At 34.4% G+C, this 21,232-nt stretch overlaps 1 protein-coding gene across 2 annotated transcripts in view; it reads right to left on the reverse strand.

Moving 5' to 3' along the window:
• Window positions 1-553: 553 nt before the first annotated feature.
• The window catches only part of LOC149835844 (mitogen-activated protein kinase homolog MMK2-like), a 36,702-nt gene continuing 16,023 nt past the window's right edge, over window positions 554-21,232 (reverse strand). Inside the window, exons 2-6 of one of the 2 annotated variants that reach the window (XM_090008787.1) lie at window positions 20,438-20,567; window positions 19,136-19,273; window positions 1,547-1,768; window positions 1,148-1,331; window positions 554-1,051 (exon numbers count right to left, since the gene is read on the reverse strand). In XM_090008787.1, coding sequence (XP_089864913.1) covers window positions 879-1,051; window positions 1,148-1,331; window positions 1,547-1,768; window positions 19,136-19,273; window positions 20,438-20,567 — 847 coding nt within the window. In that variant the 3' untranslated portion in view covers window positions 554-878. Of the gene's footprint in view, window positions 1,052-1,147; window positions 1,332-1,546; window positions 1,880-19,135; window positions 19,274-20,437; window positions 20,568-21,232 lie in introns of both variants that reach the window. The other variant, XM_090008786.1, reaches the window with a different exon arrangement.

Consider the following 21,232-nt stretch of genomic DNA (forward strand, 5'->3'; position numbering starts at 1 on the left):
TCAACATTTTTTAAAACACAACTAAACTTTTTCATGCTTGATAAAAAAAACTGAGGGTTTACTTCCATCAAAGTTGATGTTAAATGTCCACTGTAGTTACCAAAAGTTGGTTTGTTTTTTATTTCTGCCAAAACTGTAGGTCTATTTTTGATAAATTCCTTAAACAAAAAGTTGTTGAAGGTAAATCATTAACTTCATCGTATTAACTCAACTTGGGCTAATAAAACCGAAGTTAAATTGATGGGTCTGTTTTTTCATAAATGGAACAAAAACTTGGGTGTGTCTTTAACAATATGAAAAACTTAGGTCTGTCTTTTATTATTGTCAAAACTTTAGGTGTGCTTTTGAAAATTTGCCTACAAATAGAACTCAACCAGTACCTGAGATTCAGTTGTGCATGGATAATATATACGCAAAGCTACCAGGTTGCAAACAACCCATGTGCAAACTGACCTTGCACAATCAAGAATATACAAACTGAACAAATGCAGCAAATTTTGAAAATAACAAAGAGCAAAATATGAAATTTTTTCTAACTTATGTAGACACAAACTAATATCAAACTTTATATTATAAAGAATGTTGGAACATACAGTAGATGAGATCTGATACAAAAAAGTGTGAAAAGGAAAACCTTACCGTACACACACGAGTCCGGATCAGGTGCAATCACATAGCACAAAAATCATGCATTAAGCAACTAATTGCCCTCCATCAGGCTTTGGACCCCACAACTGATAGGCCCTGTCCCCAAGATGGAGGGTGATCAGGTGCTTAATGCACAAATATTTGTGCAATCATATTGCACCTGACCTTTTCACCAGAGAGAGAGAGAGAGAGATGTCTCAACAAATGTTAGAGCTTATAAGCATTATTGCCTACTCCACTGGGTCTGGATTGAACTTGAGAGACTCCCTCCAAATTAGTTCCTTTATGTCTTCCTCAGTGAAGGATGGCTTTTCAAAATCAAAGTTGAAAGGTACAAGGCATGTAGGTTCATCATTGATATCATGAATCTTTGATATGTAAGGATGACACAACGCCTCATCAACTGTATTAAGTTAAACAAGCATGAAACTTCATGATAAGAATAGAATTCAGAAAAGATGGGACAAATGCTGGCTAACATTGGAAAAACTAAATTTACCCGTAATCCGCTTGCTTGGGTCGAATACAAGCATCTTTCCAAGCAAATCAACAGCTCCAGGTGCTATATTTGGGAATTTCTCAGAGAACTTTTGCTTTGGGTACTGTGGAAGCTGCCTAATGAACCTTCGAGCATTGTCATTGCGTAGAAACCCAAGACTTGAGTCATCAGGCGACCCTATCAGCTTTTGTTGGAAAGGAGGAAAAAAAAGAAAGAGCATAACTCATTAAACTAGTATTCTTGTCTGCTTATAACAATTTAAGACGAGTTGCTCTTAATCATTTATCTAATAAATGAAGCTAGAGCATTCTGCAAAGTTTTCATATATCGATGAGAAACAACCTCATCAGGATTGTTATTGAAGAAAAAAAGCATGTCAAAACAGTCCCTAATCCATACCTCAGTAATGAGTCTGAGCTGATGAACATAATCTTTGCCCGGGAAAAGAGGTGCCCTATTAGCAATCTCACCAAGTATGCAACCCACAGACCAGATATCAATTGCAGCAGTGTACTCTGAGCAGTTAAGCAGAAGTTCGGGTGCCCTATACCAACGTGTGACAACGTACTCTGTCATGAAATCAGCTTCAGATGTAGTCCGTGCCAGCCCAAAATCTCCAATCTTCAAGTCACAATTTGAATTAAGAAGCAAATTACTGGGTTTTAGATCACGATGGAGGACATTTGCTGAGTGCACATACTTCAATCCTCGTAACAATTGATATATAAAATACTGCAAACAGCATGTGACTCAGTTTCATGAACAGTTTCCAGTTAAAGAACAAATAGCAACAGAGAAAAAGAAAAGAAAAAAGTTTTAAGTGATGTCAACTTGCTTCTCTAAATACAAATAATTTCAGTCTAAATTATGTCAAGGGCAATAGAAATATTTCTGATAGCTTGAATTTTCTAGCAATTTAAAGGAAACGATGTTAAGACAGACCTCTTCTTAAAAAATTAAATCCAATTGTGATTCTTACTACATAAGTACACCCATCTGTATTCTATTATTGTCCCATCACTTTCTCATTTGAAAGTAAAACCAAATGATGTATGTCCGTGTAAACACCTCAATTTGGACAAGGTTATTATAAAGTTATGCTAGTTTAAACTTTGGGACTTCAAAACAGCATCCTCTAAACTTTTATTCAAAATATCAATTAAACTAGAGGATCTTAGCTTTCCAACAAGCTAAAAATCAAGTCAATACAATATAAAAATAGGAAGTTATGACGAAAACAATGTAACTTGTTCAATGACAATCATGTTTTCAAGTAGGACCCACTTTGAGTGCATTTTTTACCACCAAACGATTGAATTTGGTTTTGCACTTAAAAATAAATTAAATTTGATGATGTTAGCTTTCCAACGCATCAAACGGTGCCTCAATCTAACTATAATGAAATGAGGGATCACAAGTGATAACTCTAAATACACAATAACAAGCCACTAATAGGCAAGATACATAAAGTCACAAGGCCACTAATGGGCAAAATATATAGTCACAAGATGTCTAGGCACAATAGCACAAGAGAACAATAAATAATGTATTTTGGAGACCAAGAGACATTTATTAGTTTGCGAATACATATTAAAAGATCTCCATATAAATTTATCTACAACAAACAACAACAACAACTACGCCTTCATCCCAAAACAATTGGGGTCAGCGATATGAACCAAAAAATAAATTCATTTTGGGTCTTCCACATGAATCATTTTCCTCCAATCATTTTTATCCAATGCCATGTCCTCGGTGAGGTTCAAAGCATTCATATCCTTTCCTATCATCTCCATCCAAGTCTTCCTAGGCCTACCCCGACCTCTTTTAACTAATATATTTTCTCATTTCTCCAACCTTCTAACTGGAGCATCATTAGGCCTTCGCCGAATATGTCCAAACCACCGTAAACGATTCTCTCGCATCTTATTTTCAATGAGTGCAACACCTACCTTCTTACGTATCTCCTCGTTCCGAATCTTATCTTTTATTGTATTTCCACACATCCATCTAAGCATCCGCATCTCAGTTACACTCATTTTTTGAATATGATGTCTCTTGGCAGCCCAACATTCTGTACCATATAGTAAAGCGGGTCTAATAGTCGTCCTATAAAACTTTCCCTTCAATGGCATTCTACGATCGCACAGCACTCCAGTTGCACTTTTCCATTTCATCCACCCAACCTTTATCCTATGATTTACATCTCCATCAATTTCTCCATACTTTTGAATGATGGATCCCAAATATTTGAAATAATCATTCACCGGTATTTCTTGCTTACCAAGCTTCACTACACTCCCATCACTACTTCGTTGCTTACTAAACCGACATTCCATATATTCAGTCTTACTCTTACTCAACTTAAAACCTCTAGCTTCCAATGTCTGTCTCCATAATTCTAACTTAGCATTAACCCCAACTCTAGACTCATCAATCAAAACAATATCATCAGCAAACAACATACACCACGGTACATTTTCTTGAATTGATCTCGTAAGCTCATCCATCACTATCGCAAATAGGAAAGGGCTTAAAGCAGATCCTTGATGTAACCCAACCGTTATCGGAAAATTGGTTGTCACCCCTCCACAAGTGCGGACATTGGTTACTACTCCTTCATACATATCTTTAATTATACTAATGTACTTGAGAGAAACACCTTTCTTCATCATTGTCCACCATAGAACGTCCCTAGGTACTCTATCGTATGCCTTTTCTAAATCAATAAAAACCATATGCAAATCTTTGTTCCTCTCTATATATCTTTCAATAAGTTGTCTAAGAAGATGTATAGCTTCCATAGTTGATCTTCCAGACATAAAACCAAACTGATTCTCCGATATCATGACAACCTTCCTCAACCTAGACTCAATCACCCTCTCCCAAAGTTTCATAGTATGACTCATGAGTTTTATACCACGATAGTTTGTGCAATCTTGTATATCACCCTTATTCTTATATAAAGGCACCAAAGATTTATCTACGTGGTAAAAACATATGTAAAAAATCTAGACGATATTCTTATTAAGATTTCCTAGGAGAAAAAACTATGAATTTGTTAGTCCATAACTATGAATTTGTTATTCCATCAGAGATGGAGGTGCGCATATGTGTTGTGTGCATGCATGCAAGAGGGTGGTACAATCTAGTGAGAAATCACAGATGTGAACATGATTTGTTCAATCTAATGCCACAAGACATGTTGGAATGCATTGTTCTTAGCAACAAGGACACTTTGGATCTCTCACACATTATTCTTTCATGAAATGTGTGATTGCTTGCAATGTAGATTACACTTTTGTTGTCACAACACATCTTCGAGGATTTGAAGATGGAAACTCCTATGTCTTAAAGAAGAGACCTAAGCCAAACAAGCTCCATTGTTATCGTTGTCATTGCATGATATTCTGCCTCAGTTAAAGATAATGAGACCTTCTGTTGTTTCTTATACCTCTAAGAGATCAACGAATCTCCTAAAAAAAATACAAAAACCAGTAGTTGAGATTTTATAATTTGAGTTACCACCTTAATCAGCATCAGTATAAGCAGTTAGATCTAAAGATGATGAAGAGGATAAGAAATGTATCGCACAATCCTCATAATTGTTGTCATGTGCACTGTGGTAGGGGCATGTTGAAACTGACTTACTGCATGAACAACATGAGCGATATCAGGTCGGGTGATGGAGAGGTAAGTAAGAGATTCAATCAATTGACGATATGGAGTAGGATCTTCAAGCAATACACCATCTTCGAGTCTTAATTTTGCATTTATGACTTCTGGGGTCTCCACCTTCTTTTCAACTGAAACTCCCGACCTAATACATATGTCAGCAGTCAATTTCATTTGAGATAAAATATATCCTCCGGGAGAGTAGACAATCTCAATTCCTAAAAAGTATCTCAAAAAAACCAAGTCAGACATATCAAAACAACAACAACAACAACAACAACAACTACGCCTTCATCCCAAAACAATTGGGGTCAGCGATATGAACCAAAAAAGAAATTCATTTTGGGTCTTCCACATGAATCCTTTTCCTCCAATCATTTCTATCCAACGCCATGTCCTCGGTGAGGTTCAAAGCATTCATATCCTTTCCTATCATCTCCATCCAAGTCTTCCTAGGCCTACCCCGACCTCTTTTAACTAATATATTTTCCCATTTCTCCAACCTTCTAACTGGAGCATCATTAGGCCTTCGCCGAATATGTCCAAACCACCGTAAACGATTCTCTCGCATCTTATTTTCAATTGGTGCAACACCTACCTTCTTACGTATCTCTTCGTTCCGAATCTTATCTTTTATTGTATTTCCACACATCCATCTAAGCATCCGCATCTCAGCTACACTCATTTTTTGAATATGATGTCTCTTGGCAGCCCAACATTCCGTACCATATAGTAAAGCGGGTCTAATAGTCGTCCTATAAAACTTTCCCTTCAACCGCAATGGCATTCTACGATCGCACAGCACTCCAGTAGCACTTTTCCATTTCATCCACCCAACCTTTATCCTATGATTTACATCTCCATCAATTTCTCCATACTTTTGAATGATGGATCCCAAATATTTGAAATAATCATTCACCGGTATATCTTGCTCACCAAGCTTCACTACACTCCCATCACTACTTCGTTGCTTACTAAACCGACATTCCATATATTCAGTCTTACTCTTACTCAACTTAAAACCTCTAGCTTCCAATGTCTGTCTCCATAATTCTAACTTAGCATTAACCCCAGTTCTAGACTCATCAATCAAAACAATATCATCAGCAAACAACATACACCACGGTACATTTTCTTGGATTGATCTCGTAAGCTCATCCATCACTATCGCAAATAGGAAAGGGCTTAAAGCAGATCCTTGATGTAACCCAACCGTTATCGGAAAATTGGTTGTCACCCCTCCACAAGTGCGGACATTGGTTACTACTCCTTCATACATATCTTTAATTATACTAATGTACTTGAGAGAAACACCTTTCTTCATCATTGTCCACCAGAGAACGTCCCTAGGTACTCTATCGTATGCCTTCTCTAAATCAATAAAAACCATATGCAAATCTTTGTTCCTCTTTCTATATCTTTCAATAAGTTGTCTAAGAAGATGTATAGCTTCCATAGTTGATCTTCCAGGCATAAAACCAAATTGATTCTCCGATATCATGACAACCTTCCTCAACCTAGACTCAATCACCCTCTCCCAAAGTTTCATAGTATGACTCATGAGTTTTATACCACGATAGTTTGTGCAATCTTGTATATCACCCTTATTCTTATATAAAGGCACCAAAGTACTCTTCCTCCACTCATTAGGCATCTTATTTGTTCGCCAAATCAAGTTAAAAAGATTTGTCAACCATTCTAAACCTTTCTCTCCCAAGCATTTCCAAGCCTCGATAGGTATACCATCTGGGCCAACTGCCCTTCTTGATTTCATTTTCTTCAAAGCCTCTGCAATTTCTTTCTTTTGAATCTTGCGCATGAAGTCACGATTTATCTCATGAAAAGGAATGGAGAAGTCTCCAAGATCTTGAGCATGACTATCATTAAATAGCTTATCAAAATAATCTTTCCATCTTTCCTTAATCTCCTCATCTTTGACTAAAACCCTTTGCGTTTCATCTTTGATACATCTAACCATACCCAAATCCTTCGATTTCCTATCTCTCATCTTTGCAAGCCTATAAATATCCTTCTCGCCTTCTTTGGTATCCAACTTGTCATAAACCTCCTTATATACCTTAGCCCTCGCGTTTCGAACAACTTTTTTAGCTTCCTTCTTTGCTATCATATACTTCTCCAAATTCTCATTATCACGACTCTTACTTAGATTTCTATAACACTCTCTTTTAACCTTAATAGCTAATTTGACATCCTCGTTCCACCATGATGTATCCTTACCTAGTGGTGCACCGCCTTTAGACTCACCCAATACCTCCTTAGCTACTTTTCTCATACCACCCGCTATCTTATTCCACATTGATTCTGAATCCTCCTCGAGACACCAATCAACTTCCTTAACTACCTGCTCTACAAACATTCCTTGTTTAGCTCCTTTCAGTGCCCACCACTTAATTCTAGGATCTATCCTATGTCTATCCCTTTTGCGGCATTGTCTAATTCTAAGATCTAAAATTAAGACTCTATGTTGTGTAGCTACACTTTCTCCTGGTATAACCTTACAATCGATGCAACAACCCCTATCTCTCTTTCTAAGTAGGAAAAAATCTATTTGACTCGTATCAGACATATCAAAAGTTTTCTTTAAATTGATTTAATTTTAATAACACCTTCTTTGTCATTTCATGCGATGATCATATCATCAACATATAGAAGAATCACAATTATAGTACCTATTTTCTGTATAACAAGAGATAAATCCTAAATTAATCAAAACATTACTAAATTTATCATACCAAGCCTTAAAAGCTTGTTTAAGACCATACAATGCCTTTTTAAGTTTTAAATTTTTTTTATTTAAATTAACCCCTAGAGGGGGTTCCATGTAAACTTCCTCACCGAGTTCTTCATTTAAAAAGGCATTTTGAACATTTAATTGAAAAATTGACCATTTTTTAATAGAGGCAATGGCAATGAGAGTTCGAACACTAATCATTCTTGCGACGGGAGCAAACATTTTCTCATAATCTATTCCATATTCTTGGGCATACACTTTGGCGACTAACCTTACTTTATATTTTTCTAATGATCTGTCACTTTTAGTTTTGACTTTAAACACTCATCTACATCCTATAGGTTTCTTACCTACAAAAGGATCAACTATTTCCCATGTGTTGCTTTTCTAAAAGCATTAAGTTATATTTTCATTGCTTAATTCTAATGAGAGTATTGTTTGGCATCATTATAATGAGATGGTTCGTAATAAGAGTGGAGAGTTATTAAACATGCACTAAACCTTGTAGAAAGTGAGTCATATGATACAAATCTACTTTTAACACTAGAGATTTGATTTGATCTCCTAAGTTGGGATTCTTCTAAGGGTATGTTTTGAGAGAACTTGTCAAGGGCACATGGGTGATTACCTTCCCTCTGTCTAACATACACATGCATATCAATTGATACATTTTCATTCAAACTTTCATGTCGATAACTAACTTCGAATGATCAATACTAAAGTTATTGTCAAAAGAATCAAACACCTTAATAGAGTTTGACTCGTCACGTCTTAGCAATAGATCAAATAGAAATGAGTAATCAATTTCTTCTTTAGGTCCTTTGCTATCGAACTCATTTTCATTTTCAAAAAAGGTGACATCTTTTAAAACATATAGCTTGTTATTTATTGGATCAAAACATCGGTACCCTTTTTTATTTTCACCATAACCCAAGAAAACACATTCAATGGCTTTTGGAGATAGTTTATCATTTTTACGAGTAAGCACATAAGACTTACAACCAAAGATTCTTAGTCTTTTAAAATCGGGTCATTTTAAAAAGTTTTTTCAAATGGAGAAACATTTTATAACGAAGACGAAGGAGTTCTATTTATTTAGACATTAAAACAACTTCGACCCAATTTTTTTTTGGAATGTCCCTTGAAATTAAGAATTTCATTTTTTTTAGGCTTACGCTTTACGCCTAGCCTCAGATTTTGGTGGAGCGCCTCGCTACGCCTCAACGCTTTTCACAACACAGGTGAAAATGAAATTCTTTGAAAAAGGGAAGCTGTTTTGAAATTTCCAAAAATTAGTTTTTGAGCCTCTTCAAATGGGACGTGTTCTCCATGGAAGGGCTTTTGTCCATGGCTGCTGGAAAAATTCTCCATTTTGTTCTTGCACATAATCTTCTTCTTTGTCGGAATCCGGCTACCTTCTCCCTTCTATCTTTCCATCTTTCTCTATCCTATCATTTTTATTCTCTCTATATTTCTTGTTTCATTTTTCTTCATAGATTGCTGATGTGTTTTTGCAGAGATTTAACAGGATAACAGCGTGATTCGTGCTTGAGTAATCAAGCACTATCGAAGATCCAGTCAGCCTTCTTGCATCTAACGGCCGGATTTTCTTCTTACGGGTATTTTGGCCCATCTTTCCTCTACCCAGCCACCGTGAACCCTGCTGAATTTTTGCAGACTTGGGAGCAGCCATTGAAGGACGTCTTTGGGAGGTTCCAAAGGCCATGGTCCGCTCTTCTTGCACCTTCACTCGTCGGGCTTCCGAAAGGTAAGCCTTCTTGCATCTCTTTCGTAATTTAGGATCGAAAATTGCAAAAATTGTGTAATGTGCTCTTTACTTATTTTTTTGTTTGTCGAAACCTGTCAATTCGTTACAGATCTGAGTACAATATGCCATGGAAGATATTTCAATGTTTAAAATCTGATTTATGTTAAGTGGCTACAAAATATTGGACTTGATTGAAATTCGCACGATTTTCTGAAGAAATCGATAAAACTAGTTTTTGAAATTCCGGCATGCACTATGGAGATTCTAGCACGAGACATGAATTCTGGTCCGTTCAATCTAATTTAAATAGTGGCCAAATGTGTAAAAGTGTTTTTAGGCATTGACCTTTTGACCATGGGCATTTTTGTCAATTGCATTTAGTATGTCATTTTTAGAAAATGTTGACTAAGTGTTGAATTTCAAAATACATTTTTTTTTGGTATAGTTAGCCTTCAAGGAGGTCGACCACCTTGAAGAGTGCTGACTAGGGTTAGCTTTAGGTTATTTTAGTCAAAGTTTGAAAAAGAAAACAAAAATTTTGTTTTGTCCATATCTAGTAAGGGCGTGAGTAGATGCCAAATTTTTAGTGGATTTGAAAGTCAATTACGTGAGTTTTTTTTGTCTTTAAGTAAGGATGTGTATTGGCCCTAACTGTTAGGTAGGTAATTAAATTAGAATGGCATTAGTAAATTAGATTGACCTAGCATTAATATAGAAAGCAAAATAGTGAATTGATTTCCTTATTTTTAGGGATTGTTGGAATTCAAAATCCTTAATTGTAGGTTCATGTTTTATTGACTTTACTTTGTAACTGTCATCTAGGTAACTAATCTAGATTTACCTTAGGCAGCATATCTTAAGTTTAGGCTGAATTAAAAAGGTTGGAATTAGTGAGTCAAGGGTTACCTAATTCATAGAACGTCAAGATTTGGTATTTCAAAAGGTAAATTTGAATTAGTTATTGCTTTTCCTAATGGTAGCTAACCACTTACGTGAGGTATGTTTTATTTGAATTAATTAGGTTGACATAGATTGTAAAAACGTGTGGGCCCCATATTGGGTGTCGACCCTCTCTCCTTCTCTATCTTATCTCTTCCACAAGCCACAACTCTTTGCTTTATACCCAGTCGTTTCTCTCTTTTAGGTGTCATTTGGTTAGCCCCCACTTTAGTTAATTAGGTAATATGTCATTAACTCTAGGATAAATGTTGATTATTAGACTTAATTAGATTAGGTAATTAAAGTTGATTTTACTCTTTCTTGTTAACTTTGTTATTGATTCAATTACTGTCTTAATTTTAATCATAGTAATAATTGTGGACCCTACTAGAGGCGTGCTCCAGTTTATAAGTTTGACTTAGGCAGTCAAATTCTATGCATTTTGCTCTCATTGACTATCATTTTAATTAATTCAATTTAGGGATAGGTAGTAGTTTGCATTTAACGATTTGTCTTAAGTTCTTTATTTTTCTGTGATTTTCTGATATGCACGTGATTAACATGGGTGTGTCATAGTTTAGCAGCAGCTTAGGTTAACTTAAAAATCAGATTTAGATTTTTCATGAATGCATAGTATATAGCATAGTTCGTTTAATTCTTTGATAGTCATTTTCAATAGTTAATTGTTGTCTTGTTTATGTTATTTGATTAAGGTTCAGATATTTGTGTTTTTTTTTTTGGTGTGGCTGCAGGGTCCCACAATCTTCAAATCAAAGTTTAGTATATAGATGTGCAGGCATAGCCCTTAGAAGATCACTTAATATTGCCAAATGTTCCTGTAGTGTAATGTTCAATCACAGTATGTTTGATTATTAATAAAGTGTGATTGTATTACGGGTATTGAAGTATTCCCGTTCCCTGTGGATCGGCCCGACTCACTACAACAGTGAAAGTCGGTTTTTATATTTTGATGGACGATTTTCACTCGCTTTGATAAAAAATATTTTTATAAAATTCCAAACAATCAAAGTACCATCAGTCATCAGTCAAAGGACTGTTGGGGCAGTCCAACTAGCTGTTAGACTACTCCCAACGGTCATAAATATGACCGTTGAAGGGAGTCCAACAGGACCGCCTCCCATGACTCTTCTTTTATATCGCTTCCTCTCTTTTGTGCTTATAAATAGAGGATTTTCTTTTTGTAAAAGGAATGCTCTTCTAAAGCATTCTAACTCACTTTGTGAGTATATTATTAATAAAATGTTAGTTGTTTTATTCTTGCTTTTGTGCTTTAATGCAAGGTATTGCCCTTAGTGGCTGTTTGTATTACTTATGTTGGCACCTTGTATCATCCCATGGTGGACTTGTGCATGTACAGGTGTTTGTGCTATTGTAAGCCCTATGTGGCTCTTGCTTTTGTTTTTCTGCATATTTCATGACAAAGTTAAGAGCACAACCACATGACCTCAAAGGCCTAGAAACAAGTATAAAAAATATAAATATATTTGAACTTGAAATGCTTGACATAAGCATATTTTTACAAGAGTGAGAGGCCATTTATAAAGGTATATGGGCTCGAAGAGTTGTTGGGAGCACCCCAACGGTTACAAAAAGAGTTGTTGGGGAGCTTGTTAAGATTGCGCACACACACACACACACACACACACACACACATATATATATATTTCCAGTTATATAGGTATATAACCTATAGGGGCATTTTAGTCATTTCACTGATGTAATAAACTGTTTTATTAAAATAGTTAGTTTTGTTATTTCCTTTTTATAATATTGAGGGAACCCTAGGGGCTCTATGGTCAAAATGACCATAGAGCCCCCAACGGTCATAACTTCCTCATTTTTGTGTATAAATATAGGGGTTGTTCCTCTTTGTATTCTATGTTTTTTTGAAGCACTTTATCAATGAGATTGTCTACATTTTTTACTTCTTGTGTATCTTTTATATCTTATTGATCTTTGTATTATCCCATAGTAGACTTGTGCGTGTGCACTTGTATATTTGTAATCTTGTAAAGCCTTTAAGTGGTTAGGGTTTTCGTGCTTCCGCATATTTCCTTACATGGTATCAAAGCCATAGTGTTTTTGGACAAAAGAGATTGTGTTTGTGACAACACTCTTTCTTTTTCATTTCTTTCATCTTTTGTTCATGAGATGAAAACCAAGATTGGTCTCTCATTCAAGCTCAATGGTAAAAATTACATGATGTGGGCACCCGCAATGAAAAACAATCTCAAAGGGAAAAGCTTTAGGGTTATGTGATGAGTATGGGTACTATTCCCGAACCCCAACTCAAGCTCACAAAGATAGAAGGAGGTCAAGAGAAAACCCTAGAGAGAGATGCTCGCACCAAGGCTATCGAAGATCATCATAAACAAGTGAAAGATTTTGAGTGTAACCATGCAAAAATTCTTGCATGGTTCATAAACAACGTGGAACTCAAGGTATGTGCTAACATTGCAAAATTTCGCAAAGCCAATGAGGCTTGGTTTTTTATGAAGGGTATGTATACCCAAAAAGATCTTGCAAGAGCATATTTCTTGTAAGAAAATGTGAGGACCACCAAACAAGGAGAAATGACTATCCAAGATTATTATAGTGCTTTGAATTTCCTATGGGATGAATTAGCACTCCTAAAGCCTAAAGGGGTTGCCATTGAAGACGTGAAACTTAGGCAAAAACAAATGGAACAAGAAAGATTTTTTCAATTTCTATTTGGGCTTCGTCCCGAATTTGAGCAAGTTAGGTCTTTTCTCCTACATAGATCTACTCCTCTTCCTTTAGAAGATGCTATTGCCGAAATTATCTAAGAAGAAACTCGTCTTGGTATGAGTAAGAGTTTTGACGAAGTCTTGGCCGTATCTAAACCTGGCAACCATGTCAAAACATATAAGCCTCCACACTTTGGGAGGCAAAGTAACTATAGTAATAATAATAACTATAGTGAAGGAAGAAAATTGATTATTTGTCATCATTGTAATGAGTCGGGTCACATTAAACTTGCTTACACAAAGTTAAATGAAACTTTCAAGCATAAGGTTGCTTCCATTGTAGAATTACCTCCCAAGAAAGAAGAGGGAAAGAGCGAAGATCTTAAAGACATACTTGGACAAATTTCCATGGCACTTCAACAAATTCTCAAGGCAACTTCTTCTACATCGGGTGCCGCCATTGCCTAGGCATCTTCACTCAGTACGTATTCTTGGATTCTAGATTCAGAAGTATCTTTCCATATGACTCTCCATGAAAATGTCTTAACCGATGTATGCATCAATTCAAATGTATTTGTGTTTCTATGGCCGATGAAACTTTTTAAAAATTAAGAGTATAGGAACATTGGATTCTAAAAATTCTCAAAAAAAAATTGTTCCAAAAGTTAGTCATTCCCAAACTAAATTTAAACATTTTTTTTTGTTTCTTAAATTACCGACCATGGATGTGAAATATTTTTCTCATCTAATGATTGCTTTGTGCAGGATCTCCGATCTGGGAAGCGAATTGGGCAAGGCCATAAGAAGAGGGATTTTTACTTTATAAATTATTTGTCTCTTCCTTTAAACTCTTTTTGTCCTTATGTAAAACTTGGCATAAAAAACTTGGACATCCAAGCTACTCTAAAATGTATTTTTTTCCTTTTGAGAATAAATTTTGTAATAAAAAGATATGACTTGCAAAGATTGTATTATTGGGAAAATGAAATCTATTCCATTTTCAAATAGAACCTTTGTCTCAACAAGACCTTTTGAATTGGTGCACTTTGATGTATGAGGTCTATCTCCAGTTATGTCTAAGGGTGGTTACTCATATTATATGACTTTTATTGATGATTTTACTAGGTATGTATGAATCTACTTTCTTAATCTTAAGTCGGAAGTTTTATCTTTCTTTAAAGATTTTATATGAAAGTTAAAAATCAATTTCAAAGCAATATATCTATTCTTAGATTGGATTCGGGTGGAGAATATATATCTAATGATTTTCAAAAGTATCTAAAGCTAAATGGAATTTGCCATCAAAGGTCTTTCCGTAAGACACCACAACAAAATGAGTTAGTGGAAAGAAAACATAAGCATATAGTAGAAACTGCTAGAACATTACTTATTTATAAAAATATTCCCAAAATTTTGTGGACAGAAGTCGTTTTAACCTCTAATTATTTAATAAATCAAATGCCATCATCCACCTTGAAAAATATCTCTTCTTATAAAAAACTTCTGAAAATAACACCCGACTTCAATCATTTGCGAATTTTTTGTTATAAATGCTTTGTGCTTTTACACAAAATCGATAAGTTATCTTCAAAAGCAATTGAATGTGTTTTCATTGGATATGGTGAAAATAAAAAAGGATATAGATGCTTTGATTTTAAAAATAACAAACTTTATGTCTCCAAAGATGTGACATTCTTAGAAAATGAAAATGGTTTTGAAGAATATGATAAGGAGGAAATCGACTATATGTTTTTGTATGATCTCTTCCCAAGAGAAGATATTCATTCTAATGATGATTCTTTGAATCATTATGAAGTTATACATGATATACATCATGAATATTCTAATATTGGAACATCGCCAAGTAGTGATAACATCATTGATAATTCTTCTAAAAATATTCAAGTTTATACCCAGCATGAGCAAAATAATCCTATTAGTACCTTAGAAAAAAAAATTAATACAATGAATCTATAGAAGAAACTCCTCTTAAAAGATCTAGTAGAGAATTTATTCCACCAAATAGGTTTGTGTCTTATGAAACATTATCTCCTAATTATAGGACTTGCTTAATAACTTTATATTCATACCATGAGCCTTCACACTATAACGAAGCTAAAAATGTTCCTCATTGGATTGAAGCCATGAACATAGAACTAGATGCTCTTAGGAAAGCAAAAATGTGAGAGGTAGTTAAGAAACCTCTCAACAAGAGATGCTGATGGGTTTTTAAAGTTAAAACCAAGAGTGATGGAACTTTAGAAAGATATAAAGCAAGGTTAGTAGCTAAAGGATACTCACAAGAATATGGAATTGACTATGAAGAGACCTTGCACCCGTAGCTAGAATGACTATTGTTAGGACCCTAATAGTTGTTGCGTCAACTAAAAAATGACTTATATATCAATTAGATATTAAAAATGATTTTCTTAATGGAAAACTAAATGAAGAAGTTTACATGGATCCTCCGTCGGGATTTGAGGTTGAAAAAGAAAAATCTCTTACACTTTTAAAAGCTTTGCATGGTCTTAAACAGGTTCCCAAGGCCTGGTATGATAGGTTCAGTAATATCATGACTAATTTGGGTTTTCTCATGGTATACTGACACTGTTCTCTTTGTGAAAAATACAGGTACTAGCATTGTTATTCTTCTACTTTACGTAGATGATATGATTATAATAGAGAATGACAAAAATGGAATTAGTAATGTTAAAAATGTATTAAAAGATAATTTTGATATGTCTGATTTAGGATTCTTAAGATATTTTTTAGGAATCGAAGTTGCATACTCTCCCAGAGGGTACATACTTTCTCAAATGAAACTTGTTGCAGATATATGTGTTAAATCTGGCATTTCAGATGATAAGAAAGTAGAAACTCCTAAAGTGGTGAATGCTAAATTAAAACTTGAAGATGAGACTCTTCTCAAATATCCCACACCTTACAAAAAACTAATTGGGTCTCACTTATCTATCAATTACCAGACCAGATATCGCTTATGCCATTCACTTTGCTAGTCAGTTTCAACATGCTCCTACAACTGTACACATGGGTGTTATATTAAGAATCGTCAAATATATCAAGAATACCATAACTACAGGGCTCTTTTTATCCCCATCCTCATCTTTAAATTTATTTGCTTATACTGATGTTGATTGGGGAGGAAATCCCAATGATAAAATCTCAATCACTGGTTTCTGTGTTTTTTTAGGAGATTCTCTGATTGCATGGCGATGCAAGAAGTAGCAGAAGGTCTTGTTATCTTCCACTGAAGCATAATACAAAGCAATGTTGTGAAAAGCATTGAGGTGTAGCGAGGCGCTCCACCAAAAACTGAGGTGAGGCGTAAGCCTCGAGGCGTAAAGCGTAAGCCTCAATTTTTTTTTTTAAACTTTAAAAAAATTATAAAATATATATATATATAAATACAAATAAATAAAGAAATACTTTATTGATGAAATAACAATCAATAAGAAATAGAAAATCTCAAATAAGTACTAAAAATATGAGATTAACATATAAAAGTAACTAAAAAACTGATTACATAACTGAAAAATATACGAAATTAACCAAAAAAAGTTAAAATATACTAAGGAACTGATTACATAACAGAAATAACTGGAAAATATATGAGATTAACCTACAAAAGTTAAAATATATGAGATTATTCTAAAAAATATGAGATTAACATATAAAAGTAACTAAAAAAATGATTACATAACTGGAAAATATACGAGATTAACCAACAAAAGATAGAATATACTAAGAAACCGATTACATAACTGGAAAATATATGAGATTAACCTACAAAAGTTAAAATATATGAGATTATTCTAAAAAATATGAGATTAACATATAAAAGTAACTAAAAAACTGATTACATAACTGAAAAATATATGAGATTAACCCCAAAAAGTTAAAATATACTAAGAAACTGATTACATAACTGAAATAACTGAAAAATATATGAGATTAACCTACAAAAGTTAAAATATATGAGATTATTCTAAAAAATGTGAGATTAACATATAAAAGTAACTAAAAACTGATTACATAACTGGAAAATATATGAGATTAACCAACAAAAGTTAAAATATACTAAGAAACTGTTTACATAACTGGAAAATATATGAGATTAACCTACAAAAGTTAAAATATATGAGATTATTCTAAAAAATATGAGATTAACATATAAAAGTAACTAAAAAACCGATTACATAGCTGAAAAATATATGAGATTAACCAACAAAAGTTAAAATATATTAAGAAACTAATTACATGACTGAAATAACTGAAAAATATACGAGATTAACCAACAAAAGTTAAAATATAGTAATATATTAAGAAATTTATTACATAACTGAAATAACTGGAAAATATATGAGATTAACCTACAAAAACTTTGCTGATTATGTCTCAGAAATCTTGTTGGAAAGTAAAAAATATATATTTGCGCCTCAGGCTTGCACCTTGAGGCACAGAGGGTCGCGCCTCAAGGCGAGGCGTGCCTTTTGCGCCTCAAGGCACGTTTTTGATAACTATGATACAGAGTTATGACAACTACAACTATGAAACTTGTATGGTTAAGAAATCTTCTCAGGGATATGAGTGTTGACATCTTCGAAAGATGTATTGCGATAATAAAAGCGCAATTTACATTGCCAGCAACTACACATTTCATGAGCGCACCAAGCATATCGAGATGAACTGGCATTAAGTTCGTGATGAATTCTTGAGAGGAACTATTGAGTTGCCTTTTGTCACTTCAGAATTTCAACTTGTGGACATCTTCACTAAGCCTCTTGTTGCCGCACGTTTCTTTTTTCTTCTCAACAAACTTTCGGTGTTTTACACTGTAAGCTTGAGGGGGGTGTTAAGATTGTATATACACATATTATATATATATATGTGTGTGTGTGTGTGTTTATTTCTAGTTATATAGGCATATGCCCTATAGGGGCATTTTAGTCATTTTACTCATGTAATAAACTGTTTTATTAAAATAGTTATTTTTGTTATTTCCTTTTTTTATTTTTTATTTTTGTAATATTGAGGGACCCCTAGGGGCTCTATGGTCAAAATGGCCATAGAGTCGTTGGCGGCTCCCAACGGTCGGAGCTCCCAAGGGTCCCCTACTTCCCCCTTTTTGTGTATAAATATAGGGGTTGTTTCCCCTTATATTCTATGCTTCTTTGAAGCACTTTATCAATAAAGATTGTCTACATTTAGTCATTTCACTCATGTAATAAACTGTTTTATTAAAACAGTTATTTTTGTTATTTCCTTTTTTATTTTTTATTTTTCCTTTTTGTAATATTGAGGGACCCCTAGGGGCTCTATAATCAAAATGACCATAGAGTCGTTGGGGGCAGCCCCCAACGGTTATAAATATGACCGTTGGGAGCACCCAAGGGTCCCCTACTTCCCCCTTTTTTGTGTATAAATACTGGAGTCGTTCCCCCTTGTATTTGATGCTTCTTTAAAGCACTTTATCAATAAGATTGTCTACATTTTTTACTTCTTGTGTATCTTTTATATCTTATTGATCTTTGTATTGTCCCATAGTGGACTTGTGCATGTGCACTTGTATGTTTGTAGTGGTTAGTGTTTTCGTGCTTCCGCATATTTCCTTACAGAGCTCACAACTCTATTCCAAAGGACTAAAATCCCTTGGCAATAGGCCAATATTGCAAATAAAAAATACAAAAATGAAGACAGTTGTGCCCCTACTAGGCACATCCTATTACACAGTGTGAAAAGACAGTTGTGCCCCTACTGGGCACAGCACAGTGTAAAAAGATAGAAATACCCCTACTGGGTATTTCCTATTACAAACATATATATACATATAATCTTAACAAATATGTTGTTAGTTATGACAAGACCATTTTATCCATTTATGTAATTTAGGTTTTTATACAAAGCTGATAATCCAAAGTCGCTTCCATAAGCATCAGATGCAAAGTCATTTAAATTGAATATCTAAAGCATTTGGTTATATTTGAAGTACTTCCAGTTCCATGTTATTGAGGTTGAAAGCAGCAACAGCTAAATAGATGCATTATCAAAGTTTTCAGTTCCTCATATCTTTAAACAAGAAATAGTTGAAAGCAGAAGTAGCAAACCTGGCAGTGATCATCGGTTAAAGGTTGGTCAGAATGAATTATCTGATTAAGATCAGTGTCCATCAACTCATATACAATATATACATCGTTGAAGTTTTCTTTCTGTGGTGGACGTACGATATCTTTGATGGCAATTATCTGGCAAGAGGAAAAGTTAAGTTAATGAAGTTAATCGAAAATAAAATTATTTAATAATCAATATAAAGTAGGTCAACAAGCTAAATGGCAGCAGCAAACTCAATGTTGTCAGTATCGGTATCGGCCGTGAATCGTTGGGCCAGCGATTCAGCTGTATCGGCTGATACCAATACTCAACTGAATCGTTCTGTTACTTCTGTATCGGCCCAAAAATAATAATAAATTATAACGTGTCAATCATAATGTGATATGTGTTAGAACCATTAAAATAGATTTAAATAATATTAAAAAGGATTTTTTTGTATTTTTTTACAATTATTAAAAAATAACCGATTCAGGCCTGCAGCATATCGAATTTCTGCCGATACTATGTGTACTGATAACATTGAGCAAACCACAAGTAGTACATTAGATCTTATACATCAATATCTACATTGACCACAATGTGATACCACATTTTTTAGTTTAGGAAACATTTTTCCTTATATAAATGGCAGCACAATTCCTGATTGACTTCCTGAACATTAGCCCAATGAAATATGATTCTGAAAGCATGTTCTAAATGGCAGGAGCAAACTACATATACGTACATTAAATCTTAAACATCAAAATCTATTTCAACCACTGAGAAAGAATGTCATCCCACATTTTATTATGTTAGGAACATTTTCCTTCCACAATAACAACACAACATCCTAAACATTAGCCCAACAAAATATGATTCTGAAACCATATTCAAATCTTGATCCACTATCACATTGATATTATTTTACTTAATATTTATATAAAGGAAGATGCCAGAGAAATTTCCACATGCTTAGACATTGCTAAGATTTTATGTGATGATAGATCAAGTAGAGCATTACACAAAACACAACTGATTGTTTGCATGCAATGCATCTCTAGACTTTAAAAGCTTGGATCATACCAAAACTAGCAAATCAATGGAAGCACTCTAATTTTAATATGAATGTCTGAAATAAAGATAACTCCTAAAAGTTCTGATCTTATCAAAAGAGAAGAACAAGTTATGCTTATCAACATAACACAACTATTCCCAATCATTGCACAAGATGCTGAACTGAATATGGCATAAGAAACCTTTATTGCAGAGCAAATAGTACAAAAATGTCAAGCTGACAAGAAATGCTTAACGAAACTTACATTTTCATGATTCATGTGACAGAGGAGCTTCATTTCTCGAAGAGTCCGTTTAGCATCAATTCTGTTGTCGAAAGCATTGCCAATCTTTTTAATAGCCACCTCCTCCTTCTTCTCTGAATCAACAGCAGCACTGGAGAACCAACGGATCAGTGCATCATAATAGGGTTCACAGTCAGACAGGAAAAAGCAATACAGAATCCTTATCCAGTTAGCAGATGCAAAACTGTACATAAATCTTAACCCACATATTAATTAGATAATACCTGCTTTACCAAATCCGACTAATTGGATTCAGATTCAGTCAGATATCCAACCCAAACCTGATTCATTGACATCCCCAAACATAGGCAGTTTGGGTCGACAATGAAAGACAGTCTGTTCCAAGGTGTTGAACACATGCAGAAACATGATTTACTATGGAATTCTGAAAATAACATTATCATTGGGTATGGCAGGATGTCATGTATAATTTATTTTTTCCCTTTTTTGTTACTATTGAGCAAGTACATAGAAAAATGTACCAGAAAAAAGGAAGAAGGAAGAAGGAAGAAGAATGAAGGAAAGGAAAGGAAAAGAAGAAGAAGAAGAAGCAGTAGCAGAACAAGAGGGAGAAGTGTCAGGTCACATAAAAGCTGATTAACATAGAAAATGATGACATATAGTTAGGCTGGAAAACAAGTGAAAGAAACCGAACATGAGATGTTCAAACTCCCGTGGCAAGTTGAGCCAAGCTTGGTGCAAGATCCACTCAAGCTAAAAGAGCTGAGTTCAAGCTGGCTTATTTACAAATGAAAT

This window comes from Nuphar pumila, chromosome 6, assembly GCF_984573655.1.
Source record: "Nuphar pumila chromosome 6, dmNupPumi1.hap1.1, whole genome shotgun sequence".
Lineage (NCBI taxonomy): Eukaryota > Viridiplantae > Streptophyta > Magnoliopsida > Nymphaeales > Nymphaeaceae > Nuphar > Nuphar pumila.